The 15,308-nt window shown below is 40.3% G+C and overlaps 1 protein-coding gene across 4 annotated transcripts in view; it reads left to right on the plus strand.

The window, feature by feature from the left end:
- CARD11 (caspase recruitment domain family member 11) overlaps positions 1–15,308 on the plus strand; it is a 63,544-nt gene that overhangs the window by 29,921 nt on the left and 18,315 nt on the right. For all 4 annotated transcript variants that reach the window (XM_075767555.1, XM_075767556.1, XM_010309099.2 and 1 more), the window contains 9 exons: positions 6,762–6,974; positions 7,604–7,741; positions 8,374–8,699; positions 9,979–10,158; positions 12,102–12,254; positions 12,339–12,464; positions 12,954–13,151; positions 13,637–13,816; positions 14,828–14,882. In XM_075767555.1, the coding sequence (XP_075623670.1) occupies positions 6,762–6,974; positions 7,604–7,741; positions 8,374–8,699; positions 9,979–10,158; positions 12,102–12,254; positions 12,339–12,464; positions 12,954–13,151; positions 13,637–13,816; positions 14,828–14,882 (1,569 nt within the window). The remainder of the gene's footprint in view (positions 1–6,761; positions 6,975–7,603; positions 7,742–8,373; positions 8,700–9,978; positions 10,159–12,101; positions 12,255–12,338; positions 12,465–12,953; positions 13,152–13,636; positions 13,817–14,827; positions 14,883–15,308) is intronic.

The raw sequence follows: 15,308 nt of genomic DNA on the forward strand, positions 1-15,308 counted from the left end.
ATCAGATTCTTAAACAATATGGGAAAACAGAATATTATCCATCTAATCACCAGTGTAGTCATTGCCATCTGAAGGGACAAATCTCTCTCCATTGACCCTAGAGGGGAACCTAAGCAACTAGTTATGACTAGAAACCAATCTTTAGAGGGCATTTTAAGGCAGAAGTACAAAAGTTTTGAACAGACCATTTTCCATTTGCTAGAGAGGAGCTAGATTTCTACCTTAAACTAGATGTCTAATTCAAATTTGTGAGATAAATCCACCCTCTAAATTTGCTCTTCTATCAGTAGTGCTGAGATGGTATGTTACTGAGGGAGCTAGAAGCGTCTTCACTGTATGTAGAAAATAGTGACACATAGAAAAATGGCGGAGTAGTCAAAACATCATTTAAGCTATTTGTAGAGGAGGCTTTTTCCATCTTCTTTGTTTATTATTGGTATTATATGTACTACAACCAAATCTGATTGGATGTTGTATGTTCGAGGTAGCACAATCTGCTGTCGGTTTGCTATTGAGACAAAATTAGTCATTTCCTTCCTGTGTGATAAGATGATAAGAGCTCTGAAGTTCTAAAGCTGGCAGACTTGAGGAAGACATAGCCTTTAGATATGGTCACCAGATGGAGTGCAAAGTGGGAAAGCAGAGATCTCAGCCTTTTATGAAGGAGAGATCATTACAGGATCCTAATAAATATTACTGCATTGATTAAGGTCTTTTGCAACTATATTTCATTGGGCAAAACAATATTCTTAATGTGTAAATAGTTTTTTGCCTCCAGAAGGTGATGTATTTTATAGAATTTCATATGCAATTTCAAAAGCAGACTAAAGGTAAATGTAATAAGTGTGGAATTCAGTGCAAGGATTGTTCAGCTCTTAAGCAATAGTATCCTGCAATAGTGAAAAACTTGTTTATCTTTACTGCATACAGTGTTTTCTGGTTTAGGTGATCCTAAGCAAACCATTGGGTGTACAGACTAATGGTACTACTAATTGATCCATGCTTTATGAATGTGTTACCCTTTTTTTTTTTTTGTGATGGAGTTTTATATGAATCTGTTCTTAGAAGAGTAAATAAAGGCAAAGGAGAGACAATTAAAGAGAGTTCCTTTGTATTAATTCTACTGGTCTCCTCCTGTTAGGACAGGAATAGTGATTAAAGACAAATCTCTGATTTATTCTATTGCTTTCTTTTTTTTCATAGAACAGAGATACTGAATAAGAGTAACAGCAGAAGTCTTAATTTCTTTTTCTCTCACTTGGTTGTTGTTGAGCTAATAGTTCTGAAAATGAGGAAAATTTTTTTTCTTTAGTCTACTTGTAGAAGCAAGATGAATATGCCTCCAGAGCCCTTTGAACCAGTTAGGGAGTTTGTTTTGGTTATATCTGTCTCTCTTCTGTTCAGAAAATGGGAGTAGTATTTATGACTATGGCTGTCATCTGGCTTCAGTCAAGATCTAGCTTTACCTCACTGAAGCTTTGCAAGTCTACTAGAGTTTTGCGGGGCTTTTTTGTAGGTTGTGTGTAACATGAAGATTGACTCAATGGAATTGAACAGAATACATTTGTGCTAAAATAATCCTATTTTGTGTTTAAGGCTTCCTGCTCTTTTATTACTTTGGTATGTCTTATTCTATATTTTTCTTTTATATATGGTTGAAACTGTGGCATTGAGTAGGCTGGTTGAATCTTTTCTACAAAGAGGGAGTTCTGATATGTACAGAATGGTTCTTTCCATATACAGCCACTGTGATCTAAAACAGAAATACAGCCCCATCCATTCAATGGCACTGCTGGCTTCAGAAAGTATTCTAAGGCCTGCAAAATCTGAAATAATAAAACTGCACTATAATAAATGTTTTTCTAGGGCCTTCCTATCTTAGTGGTTCCAAGTGCTTTGCAGTCATTAATTAATGAGTCCTACCTTGTCATAAAAGTATTTCTTACCAGCCTTGTTTTCAGGTGGGGGCACTGAGGTAGAAATAATGAATATAAATTCTTAAAGACAGATGAAGACACTGTCTCCTTTTCTTTGGGGGTCCAGATTTAGGCACCTGTATGGAAAAAATTTGCAAGTATAGGTAAGCAACTTTAGTCTTCTTAATCAATGTTTAAGCCTTTTAAAAGTGGTTTTCAGTACCATAGAACATCCAGCAGTGCAGCCAGCATAATTGGAAACTGCTGGTGTTTGGCATTTCAGAAAGCCAGGAGTGCAAATAGAGCTCTCCTGTCCTTAAGCAAAGGAATACAATTTCCTTATCACGCTTTAAACTGTGACTTTCCTCTAAAATTAAAAATAGGTCTAAATCCCTTTGTGGTTTTGTGGTTCTCTGATACTGCAAATCTGCACATATCCACACAAGCAGCTTTTGAGAAAATCACCCTATTGTTATACTTTATCATGTGAGGTGCTATACAAACTTGAGGGAGAAAGGGTATTGCCCCATGAAATCTAGAGATATGCATAGAAAGAGGATGTACACTCTTGAAATGTTGAGGATAATTATATACACAGTTTTGAAGTGCTATTTGCATCTCTATTTTTGCTTTAAAATGTGATCATTTAAATGTAATCCTTTCCTGGTTTATATACACATGTTTAGTATTTAACATAAAGTTATGCTCTTATTAACTTATAATTTGCACAAACATTTTGTGTGTTGTGGTATCTTTTTGAATACTGCCAGTCTGTGAACATCTGTGACAAATGCCGAAGTCGAAAACATTAAAACATATTATCTCTTCCAAAATAAACTTCCTCCTGCTTCTCAGTAGGAGGACAATACCCTTTTTTCATATTTCACAAAGGAGATATCAAGAAATCAGAAAACCTAGCTGAAGCTCACATTTGCAGTCTGCTACATGATGATTTCTCAGTATCGACAGGCTGACAAGAATTCAGAGCAAGGGGATGCAAATAATTAAAAGACTGAAGGGTTAATTTCTGCACCATCATGAAATGAATCGCAAAAATTTGAAGCTTTAGATGTGACCTGATGATGAGCACTTTATAGAACCCCTGGTTCTGAAGCCTGCAGGCTTTATTCCCTTGATCAATGGAGAGTGTCACTGACATATGAAAGTGTGGAGTCCGAGTGAGAACAGAGAACAGCTTTAACGGCAAGGTGATTTGTTCACTTGAAAAATATAACAAAAAAATAGCAAACACATAGGAAGATTCATTTGTGTGTAACAGCCAAGAGAAGGATAGTCCCCGAGAGAGAAAAGGAGATGAGGGGAGTAGAGTGTTTCTTTTAATGTAAAAAAGGGATTCTCTCTTTTATTTGTCTGCATCTACAGAGACCTTTGAAATAGATGGGACTAGCTGAGATTATTACTGGATTAAGATCCCTGCAGTTAAAAGCCATGTTGTATACTAAACGCTGAAAGGAGCAGCAGGAGAGCAATTTTTTAACTGCTGTGGCAACTCTTATTTCTTTTTGGTTAATGTCTGTTGAAGTCAGTCCAAGTCTGTGACTTCACACCTGTGATTTGTAATGGATGCCATAGTATTTCTATGACATATCACAACTTCTGAATGTGTTAGGTTACAGCTCAGGAAGTGCTGGAATCAGAAACTAGATAATGGTAATAATGAAGATCAGATGAAATAAGTGATTACACATCTGAAAACTTTTTAAGTCTGTCATTTTTAATTTTATAAGTGAAAACAACTTTTCTGCAATATCACAGGAAGGAAGGACAGAAACAAGAAATAAGGTCTTTTAAACACCTAGAAAATACATGTACTGCTGAAAATCGTATAAATTTAAAGCCACTAATACAATGCCTTTGTTGGTTTCCCACTGAGTTTCAGTTGTCACATCTGTTTTTTGACCAGCACACCAAAATTTCAACCAATCAATCACAAGCATTTTATTTCCTATTCAACAATATATTAAATACTAACTCAAAGCAACACTTGCTCAGTGAGAAGGGTGCAGTACTACCATCAGCTGTCCATTGCTGTTGTCTCTGGAATAGCTCCACAAGACAGCGGAGCTCCCCGGGGGTCGGTCATACTCTTAGATCAGTTTGGCCAAAGAAACACAACAGAGACAAGACCCCAAGCTCTAGGAAAAAGAGGAGAGCTACCTGTTAGGTAGCAGTAATTCCTGAGAGGCAATAAGCAACAGCACCGTGAGCTAGGAGAGAGCTTAGCTGTGCTTCTGGTAGGGCATTTCCAGGGTGGCATTCTGGAGAAGAAAGCAAAAGGAAGATTCTAAAATTCCTACACGGCAATGAGGGACCACTCCACTAAATGTTGTTTCTAAGGGCTTGCTCCTGATAATAGACTGTTTTTAACAAGAGTTTGCTACCAGAAATCTGCTTTTAAAATTCGTAGCCGCTCATGCATTATAGTTATTACTTTGCCATTAAACATTATGTCCCCAAAATAATAGTATGGATGTATTATGGCCATACACGAGGGACTATTTGATAAAGGTATTTTTAATGTCAGGTAAAAAAATTATTCATGTTGAGAATTACGCTGATGAGTGAACTCTTCTTTGAATCATTTAATGGAGAAATCCCTTACTAATGTCCTGAGGGAACTGCTGACAGTGTGTAATAATTTCTGGTTCAGTGCAGGAGATTACAAGGTATCTTGCATTTTATCAAATTCAGGCAAGTGCTTCTTTTGCGCTCTGAGGTCCATCTGTGAGCTTCCTAGTACTCTCCCCAAAATTAAAGGGCCTGCAACACATCTTTTTTTTAGATGCTATAGATAGCTGTGGCTGTAAGATGACTAAGGTACTGTGTGACCTTCTGCTTTACTGCCTTCTACTTCCAAAAGTTCAGCTTCTCCAATTATGCAGTGTTTGTTAAATTCACCTTTGAAGTGAAATACAGTTATTTCCAGAATAAGTGGTGGAGACTAAGGTTCATGAGAATGTATGTGCACTTCAGATGAAGCTATTTCACCTTTAGCATTCCTCCCGCTGCCACCTACTTTATATAGCTCCTTCTATTGTTTTACCTTTATACTCTTCATTACTGCAGTGTCATCTTTAGCACACATAAATACTGGCATCCAGTAAAAATTTCATCAAGCTTGTGAGTTGTTCATAAGACTATAGTGATTTTTGCATAGCTACAGCCATGCCTCCATGATTCTGGATCCCGTTGAGAAGACTGGGTCTTCCTTGTCCTCTGAGGACTGTTATCTGTCCCGGCCCATTTAATAGCAGTCACTGGAGTACTAAAATCGATATGAAATAAGTAGAGTAAATGCTAAATAAGTGGTTCCTAGGATGTGAAACTACAAAGAACTCTGGGAGAGCTACTGGAGTAGAGGAGAACAACAAAACCTCTAGCAATACTCATCTAACCTGTCCGTAGTATGAGGAACCCATCCGGATTTTTCTACTAGAAATACTGAACCCCAGCCTAGGATTTTGGACAATTTGGGAAGGCCTTTGAAAGCATCAAGAAAGGAACACTCATTTTTGTAGGATTATTCTGTATTTCATTATGGTAAATTTCATTACAATAGAACACTGACAAACACATTATTTAGCAGATTAGCACTTGTGTTTTTATTTTTCAAAATGAGGAGTTAATAGCCCCTGGCTGTACAGATTAATAGCTGGTTTTGCCCAGTGATGTTCAGCGTAACACAGGCTGCTTTGCCGTCCTTAAAGTGGGAACCTGGGGAAATTGTACCACAGTGGAGAGAACAGTGCTGGGCCAAGAAAAACAACACGTTGCCGCTGGGGTCTTTAGTTACTGATTACCTGCAAAGTCTCGTAAAGCACAGCTCTTGTCTCATATGACCTAAGAACTGCACATTCTTCTCATACCATGGTCTCTGATGGGGTGAAATAACTTTTGAAACAGAAGCTTATTTCCCTTGTGCCACCTGGATCACAAGATCTTAAGAAAGCTAGAATGCAAAAGAACACTTGTTTCAGAGGTTAACATTTATTACAAAATGAAGGAAAGATTTTTACAAAGTTTCTCTACTCTTAACTTTAGTACCAGTTTTCTCACCTCATTGTTGCCTGCCTTGTAACCTCCTCTAATGAGGTGATTAGAAATTAGGAGTTGGCAGGAAATTACTTAGGAAGCACTCAGAAATCATGCGATAACATTTGCATGAGTCAAGAACATTTCCAGACTACAATGCTCATACTTATCCACTCACGCGGAGAAAGGCAAAGTCTGAACTCACAGGTACTTGCATTCATGCCCACACATCAGTCAGTCCATACACAGCTGCAGAAGGCAGGCATGCGTAACTACTTGCGTATGAGTTAACTATTCTTGTGGTGCAGTCATTTACACGTGTTGGCTCATCACAAACATACAGGAAAAAATGCAGGTTCAAATCAGTACAGCTGAGAGGAACAAAGGAGCTGAGAATGAAAGCCTTAGTTGCCTGCAACAAGTATTTGTCTTTGCTCTGAGCTCTGCACTTCCATAGCCTTCTTGCATCGCACGGTGTCCTTTACCAATGCTTCTAATATGAAGAGGGATTCTCTGACTTGTAGAGACCTTCATGGAGTTAGCTGAGCTACAGATTCATCACTAGAGAGCAATATGCAATAGTTCATAGGCTCAAGATAGCACTTCTCTGAACTGTCACTTTCCAGATGAGCTGTGGACAGGCTGCACTTCAGTTCAAACAGTTTCAATATAGGGTAAATTCAGCATTAGTCAGAAGCCATTCTAAGCTCATCCTATGTGACATGGAAGCACAAAAAGAGGATAGAAACTATCCTGTTTGATGTTCATTTGCCAATTGTTTCCCTTGTTAAGGAGGAGAGCCAGAGATGGATGACTGCCTGGAGACACTGAAAGATGAGGAAGAAGCTTTGTGGGAGAATGTCGAATGCAACCGGCACATGCTGAGCCGGTACATCAATCCAGCCAAACTGACCCCGTACCTACGGCAGTGCAAAGTAATCGACGAGCAAGATGAGGATGAGGTGCTTAACTCACTTATGCTGCCCTCCAAAATTAACCGAGCAGGTAATTTTTTTTGTGAATGGCTATATCTGTATCCCTGTCTGAAGAGTATTATTTTGCTAAGTCTGGAGGGAGCCTGTATCGAATTACAGATTATCAAATGGAAACCCCGTATCTCATTTACAGGAGAGTTAACGTAAAGGGGGGAATCTGCTGCTGCTATTTTGATAACAATGACTCTTTCCAGTGCTGGGCAGGCTGGAGCTCGTGGGGATCATATTCCCATCAAAGCCTTGGGAAATATTTCGGCTAACACAAGCAGCAGCCACCGCCATTCCAAGAGCAGATTTTCAGCTGTCTTGCCATGCTTCGTGATTTGCCACTGAAGGGTCTGTCATCCTGGCGTTTCAGTACTGCCTCCTCAGAGCTGCACCGAATAACGTGCCTTTTGAAATTTCTGTTCCAGAGACCAATTTGCCCACACTCCTTCAGAATAACGATCAGCACAAACATAAAGAATACGTGGCATTACTTTATGAGTTCAGCTGAACTCAATTAATCAGCCAGATTTTCCACAGCGCATTGCTGTGGCAGAGACAACCCTTAAGCAGATCTGACTTGAGGGGTGCAGCACTTGCTTACGCTGCTCGTAGTGCTGACGTGTCACCCCTCTCTCTGTTCTCTGTGCTTAGGTCGGCTGCTGGACATTCTCCACACCAAGGGCCAAAGGGGCTATGTTGTGTTCTTAGAGAGCCTAGAGTTTTACTACCCTGAACTCTACAAACTGGTGACAGGGAAAGAACCTACACGGAGATTTTCCACTATTGTTGGTGAGTAAATCAATCCAAAAGAGTCTGTTGAAATAAAGACTATCTTGAAGATTGTGTTTGATTTTTCAGGCAAGAAATGGAAATAAAAGCTAATCTTGTAGTAGCATTCAGCAGGTTTTCGGTCCTCTCCAATGCAAAATGTGCTAGCAACAGGTAATGTATAAAGAAAAGGAACATCTCAGTTGTCTGAATGAAGCTGAAGAGCTTCAAATTGAATGATGGGCATTACAAGAAATCTCAAGACAAGAAACATTGGAACATTGGACTAAATTACGCTGATGACCTGCACATGAGCAGCAAATTGGAAGCATTCAGATTAATTGTACGTGTACAGATTCGTTTTACAAAGTTTGTGCTATTTCTACAGGCCTAGAAATAGCTCAGCTGAGGCAAGACAAATGTAAAGGCTTCATATTCTATTCAGACAAGCTGTATGCATATCCTGTGATTCTGGTAATAGTGTGCTGTGTAATATATGTACTGTTGCCAGTTAAATATACAAACGTGTATGTATTTGTGCATATAGTGTGCCTATGTACTTATTCTGGGACATTTGTTTCTTCAGTTCTGCCAATCCTACTTAGTATAAAGTTACTTTATTAGACGTTGATAAGCTATTCAAACATTTTCAGTGGAGGAGGGACACGAAGGCCTTACCCATTTCCTAATGAATGAGATCATTAAGCTTCAGCAGCAAGTAAAGACAAAAGATGTGCAGCGCTGTGAACTCTTGGCTAAGTCTCGCCAGTTGGAAGATGAGCGAAAGCAGCTAAAACTGAACAAGATAGAGCTGCTGACCTTCCAGGAGAGATACAACAAGATGAAGGAGGAGAGGAACAACTACAACGATGAGCTGGTCAAGGTGAAAGATGAGAACTACAATCTGGCCATGAGATATGCCCAGCTGAGTGACGAGAAGAGCATGGCTGTGATAAGGAGCCGAGACCTCCAGTTAGAGGTGAGATAAATGCTCTGGGCTGCTTTAATCAGGAGCAGCAATGGAGAATGCCAGTGGCATCTGGCAAAATGAGACCTCCTCTGACAGTGGAAAGGTGTAGATCTCTCATTTGCTTTGCTTATCCAGATGATTAGAGACATCACTGTATAGAAATGCCAACTGCAGTGATGTGTGCTAATGGCAGATAATTTACATACTTGTAATGGATTAACAGAACATAACATACTTAAAAACAAAATTTTAAAATCATAATCGTTTGCTAAAAACATAATTTTAGCTTTTCAGGCTCAGTAATATCTTGGGGCAGTTATCCAGGTTTGCAATACAGCTGCTGGTGGTTTGTTCAAAAAGTCTCATACAGAGCATTGGAACAGCTTGAGACCATTTAGGAAACACAGACAAATGCTTCAAGTGCCATAAAATTCATGCTTGTGTGTGTGTGACAGATGAGATGGAGTAAACAACTGCCCATGGTAGATCTGGACGCTGGGGTTTATTTTTGAACCAATGATATCAGACATTTTGCCTCGCCTTGTTTTTTCGCACAGTCATTTGTTCGCTCCCCCCCTCAGCACTGCCTTCTCTCGGGCTCGACATCCCTTTCCCGCAGGGAGATCGCTGCTGGTGCGGGAAGGTTGGGCAGAAAGTCCTGTCTGCTCGCAGTCACCAGTCGCAGTCCTCTCTGGGCAAGGCCCTGGGCATCCCCTGGCCTTCATCCCTGTGCATCTTGCTGATCTCCAGGGTCTTCCTCCACTTCCAGCATTTTTCCACCAGCCACAATCATCACCTTCTTCTTTGCAGGCTCCCTCCTGTCTGAAACTACATTTTCTTTTTGGAAACCTCTTTTCTGTCCAGAACTCAAAGCCCCTGTTTTTTCCAATCCAAATAGTCTATGTGCAAATGCACAATGTGCAGTCAACCTCCTGAGTGTTAGTTCTGTTTCATATCTCTTTATTTATTGGAGGATTGAAGATGTGCCACTTCTTTTTTTTTGTCCAGATGTTATCAAAATTTACAACCAGCCCATACCAGTTGTACCTAGCAAATAGCAGGCTTCTGCTTGAGAGTGCAACAGTTCAGTTGTGGACATTCAACATGGACACACATACACTCGATTATCTGCTGCTTGATAGCATTCATAGTTTAAGCTATTTTCTCCACCTATGACAGTACCTTTTCACTTGGAAGTGAGAGTGTTTTCAGAGCAGTAAATACCCAAGCTAGGAATGATTTCTTTCTTTTCCTCTTTCTCCCTTTCACTGCTCCCTGGCTGCTCTAGATTGACCAGCTGAAGCATCGCTTGAACAAGGTGGAAGAGGAATGTAAGCTGGAGAGGAACCAGTCTTTGAAGCTGAAAAATGATATTGAAAACCGACCCAAAAAGGAACAGGTTCTGGAGCTGGAGCGGGAAAATGAGATGATGAAGACTAAAATCCAGGAGTTACAGTCCATCATTCAGGTATAAAAGCAGATTGCTATATTTACAATTCCAGCCACTTCAGCTTACCCCTCCTGCTTACCCAGATGATGGATTCAGCAGGCTTTGATTACTCCTTGCCTCCAGGCACCCCCCTCGTCTCCTCCCATACTGCCTCACATACCCCACATTGCCTCACAGCCTGCCCTTCAGCATCTAAGTGTCTGGAGGAGGCTGTGAGAGTGGGACAGAGAAGCAGCACGTGGTGACAGCTCCCGTTTTCAGTGAGGGGCAGGGAGTTGAGTACATAACAGGGAAACTGGTCGCTATGGCCAAGAGGAGGTGGCATGATCCCTGCTACCACTCCTCACCTCAAACTCAACGCATACTCCTATTCTAATGCTGGGACATGTTTGGTGAGACCTCTACCTGCAAAGCTACAACCAACATAAGCGCAAAGTTTGGAAAAACAGCAGGTTGGTTACATAGCTCCCAGCTGCCTGTAGTACTCCTTGTACAAACACGTGCACGAGGAAGAGTTCTACCAAAAAAATAATTGTCATCTAATAAATCAAGCTGTACATGAGAGATTGGCTCTTTCAAGGTGCAGAGTGCAGCTGTTTAATTGCTGAGCATTCAACTCCGTGGCGTAGCCCCGCTGTGGTTCTTTGTACCAGTCTGTCACTCCAAAGCTGTGTTAAACAGCCAGCCCAGAAATTTCTGACCGTGGCTCTGTGTACCCTCTTCTAGGCTATTGTCGTATCTGTGCCGGAAGGTCTTAATGAAGCAGAGGGTAATAAAGGTTTATGTACGTGGGTGGTCACTAGTTACCAGAATGCCCCGTAGAATGCTGCTGTAACTTCCGCAGGGATCTTAACTAACCTTTGTTTGGGCAGATGGGGAAAAAGGATGGCATGCAGCAAATTTAGCGCTGTGTTACTCTGTGAAGAGCTTAGCCAAATATTAGGATATATGTGAGTGGGCCGGAAAAGGCTGTTGGCATTTTAAAATGACACTTAAAAAATTATCAATAGAATGCATTTCAGAAATGGCTGGAGCCTCCAGCAGTGCCTAGCGATTCTTAGTTCTAATACAAATTCAATTCAAAGGTTGACAAAGGTAGTATAGAAGGTTCTGGGAGTTCTGGTCCATGTAGAATCTCTTATATTAATTGAAATGGTCTTACAGCACCTAAAGAAAAACAGAGAAATAACCATGAAATAGCTAAAAATAGGATTGAAATTATCCTAAGTGATAGTATAAATAAACAAAAGGCAGTTTGTTTTACATATACTTAGGTATACTTAGAAATACTAGGTAACCAAAATGTCACTGAAATCTCCAACTTAGTCTAGGTATTTGAAAAATAAATATGCATGTTACTTACTTGCATTTTATGCCTTTTTCATCTTCCATTTATGGTTAATTTTGCATGGCAATTTATATGTTGGAACCTGCTCTGGTAATCTTGTTAATTTTAAATCTGAAAGAAAAAATATTGCTGGACACTATAGAAAAAGAAACAGTGGTACAAACTACTCCAGGCATGTTTAATATTCTCCGAGCACAGCCCTGCAAAGCCTGTGCATGCTTTAAAAATTCCTCTGAATGTTTTCTTAGGCCCTGCTCTTTGGCAAAGGGTGATTTTTGTGCTCAGTGAGAGCTGATTAATAGAGAAGAGTTCTGAATGCAGGGCTTGGAGTGAAGAATTGTCACTGCATCCAAAATGGATCAAATTATAGTCAGTACAATAAAACAGTAAAACAGTTCCTTCATCAGACTATTCTGACAGCAAGACAGCCTTTATTCATCTTTTCTGACACTGTTTTAAAATATGAACAAATGTCCATCTCTTCTCCTGCTTTCCCATTGCAATACCATGTACATTTTCTGTTCCTCTTGTTTGTTACTGTCTTTGTAACTTTTCTCCCAGCAATACTACTTTCTCTTTCCCTGGCCTGTCTCTTAAGAATGTCTTTCCTCAGGCTGACAAGCGGAGTTTGCCAGATTCGGACAAAGCCATTTTGGATATTCTGGAACACGACCGTAAGGAGGCATTAGAAGATCGTCACGAGTTGGTCAACAAGATCTTTAATCTCCAAGAGGAGATTCGTCATGTGGAGGACTTGAGAGACAAGGTGAGAAATGGAAGATGGAATATCTCAGGCTAGTGCCCAAAAGACCTCTGAGAGCAGTGGTGGTTAACAGTCTGTCATTTCCAGTATCTTGAAGAGAAAGAAGATTTGGAGTTAAAGTGTTCAACACTAGGAAAAGACTGTGAGATGTACAAGCACCGTATGAACACTGTGATGATACAGCTAGAAGAGGTGGAAAAGGAGCGAGACCAGGTATCAAACAGTTAAAGTGGGGAAAATTGGTAGCAAAAGCCTGTATCTCAGATGTGTCACTTTGGGGAGTTGTGGGTAATTGGACCCAAAATACCATTAAAAAATAAACAGTTACAAGAAATTGCTACATGTTGGAATTTGCCTTACAGTAATTAAACATAGGATAATATTAGGTTATTTCCACAGCGTAGCATCTGGCAGGCAGGACCAAGATCTTAACAGCTACTGCAGGCTTTATATTAGTGTCAAGTCATCTGGTTCACACTCCGGAGCATTTTGCCACCAACCAAGAGGGAGCTGGAAATGAACCGCCCTCATCAGCATAATTTTTAATGGTACTACTGTTGCACGTCCTGGTCCTAACTGCTGTGTTAATTGGTGAATGGTTACCAGTTCTGAAGTCCCCGTTCCAACCACCTTATAAACAAAACCAGCAGGAGAAGGTGTCTGATGTCCAGGTGCAAAAGAGGTTTCCTCTCTCCACTGCAGGCATTCCGCTCGCGTGATGAGGCTCAGACACAGTATTCGCATTGTCTGATTGAAAAAGATAAATACAGGAAGCAGATTCGAGAGCTGGAGGAGAGAAACGATGAACTCCGAATTGAGGTGGTTCGGAAAGAAGCTTGTATTGTTAACCTAGAGTGCAAACTCCGACGGCTCTCTAAGGACAATAACTTTCATGACCAGGTAGGGCTGAGGAAGACAGACATGAGGGGTTTTTTAAGACTTCCTTTTAAAAACATTTTGGTGTGGAAGGGAGAGGGGACTTTTTTAATTCCCTTCAGGAATTAACTGAAAAAAATAATCTCCTTCTACTAAATGTCAATGTTGGGAGTTCTTCGGTACTGTGGGGTTTAAGTTGTCTGTGTCACGCACATAGCTTCTCAAAGGCTGGCGCTCCACAACTTGATTTTAAATGGAAGGGAAAGAAATGCAGAAAGACAATTCATTTCTACACTGGGGTAGAAACTACAAATACTTTTGAGGATGTGTGCCAGTGAACAGAAATCCCCACAAACGTCAATCTAAATTACTGATTTGGGTCTGGAGCCACATTCTGTGTGAGCTTCTGGAGCACTGGAGTCACAGAAAGTTCAATCAGATTACTCTGAAGGGAGGTCATGAGGAGTTGTGCCAAACTGGTCTCAGAAGTGTTTCCTTCTGATCTTTAGAGTTTGCCACGGAATCTGCCCATTACCATCATCTCCCAGACCTTTGGGACTCCTAGCCCAAAAGCCAATGGTCAGGAAGCGGATGACTCCTCCACTTCTGAAGATTCTCCAGAAGACAACAAATTCTTCTTGCCTGATCAGGCTCGACTCAAGAGAAGAGTGAATCTAAAGGGAATCCAGGTGTGTCTTAATATGAGGCTGGAATGATATAGTGCAGGGACTGTTAGAACTAAGAGACGTAATACGTGTTGCGGTCATGCCTCTGAAAGTGCAGATTTGTACATGATAGCGAGCTGTCAGTTTTTGCCCTGTGGTGATTTGCATCTCATAATCAGGCTTCATAGACCATTTTCTGCCCCTTCTCCCTATTTTGTGTATTCTCCTTCCTCCTGCTGTTCATTCACATTCTTGGAGCGTTGTCAATAAATCGATTCTTTGCCTCCTTCACAGTAGTGGGGAAAAAAATGACATAATGCCCAAAGTTCAGCGCACAAGAAGTAACTGAAGGTGGAAAACGAAGCATTGGTAGAAAAGCTCACATCAGCTGGAAGGAATAATAGAAAGAAATGGACACAATCTAGAGCAAAATTAACTGCCTAATTTAGAATTAAATTAGGGCAATTTCCTCGCACTTGAGAATAAGGGGTAGCATGAGTTAGGTCCATGATTTCCCCGACTAGCTGCATTCATACAGCTATTTTCTGATGCTATATTCATGAATTGTAAAAAATATACAATCTAACATTCGGGGGGTTGAGCTTCTCTTTCCTTTCATCTGCATTTGAATTCTCCTGCCCTTCATAACCTTTCTGAGCTCTGACTGTCATTATTACTTATGGCAATAGAGCTGCATTTTTTACATTGCACACTCCAAAAGGATGCCTGTTGTATTAACAGCTGCCTGAAACCAGTCCCAAGGCACCCACTTCACCTTTTGTCTCTTTGTTCCCTCAGCAGAATCTGGAAATTGCAATGCATTTGGGCCAGACTTTTAAAAAAGTAGTTAGGCAGCTAACTCTCGTTCACTGCCATAGCATTTAGATACCTAAATATCTTCTATATTTTTGGTCCTGTTGTTTAAAGGAGGGCAAATGTATTGCAGCATAACAGTGAAAAAAGGGGTGAAAATACCTGGTTTAGTGTGTGGCAAATATTCTGAATTTGTGCTGATTTTTGTCCTCTTTCTTTTAGATAAATCCAAGAGCTAAATCCCCTGTCAGCATGAACAAAACAGCAGAGTTTCAAGGTCAGAAAGAGCACCTATGTCCTTTTTCCTTTTCTGCTGCTTTGTCTCATTCACTTAATCTCTTTAAATTGTTTTAACAAATATGCAAACCAGGGAAATTCTTAACTAAGTCCAAGTCAGTAAAATAGACAGTTTTTCTCATAATGAACAATGTCATCATTTAAAGTAGTCAAGCGTTCTACCTGAATGTCCTCTCCATCCAAAGATACCTCTGCAGACCCACAGTGTTGCATCCCATAGCTTACCTAAATTTTCTCTTTACTAAATTTTCCTTTCAGTTTACAAAATTTTTGAAGTCATCAGTGTAACACCTGTACTAAAAGTCATTATACTATTCTCTTTTTGCTATTGGAAAAATCCTTCAAGCTGAAAAGACCCTAATCTAGTGATTGTCTAATGAGTTCCTTTGTCCTTCAGCAAGAGGGA

The sequence above is a fragment of the Balearica regulorum genome, chromosome 15 (assembly GCF_011004875.1).
Source record: "Balearica regulorum gibbericeps isolate bBalReg1 chromosome 15, bBalReg1.pri, whole genome shotgun sequence".
Lineage (NCBI taxonomy): Eukaryota > Metazoa > Chordata > Aves > Gruiformes > Gruidae > Balearica > Balearica regulorum.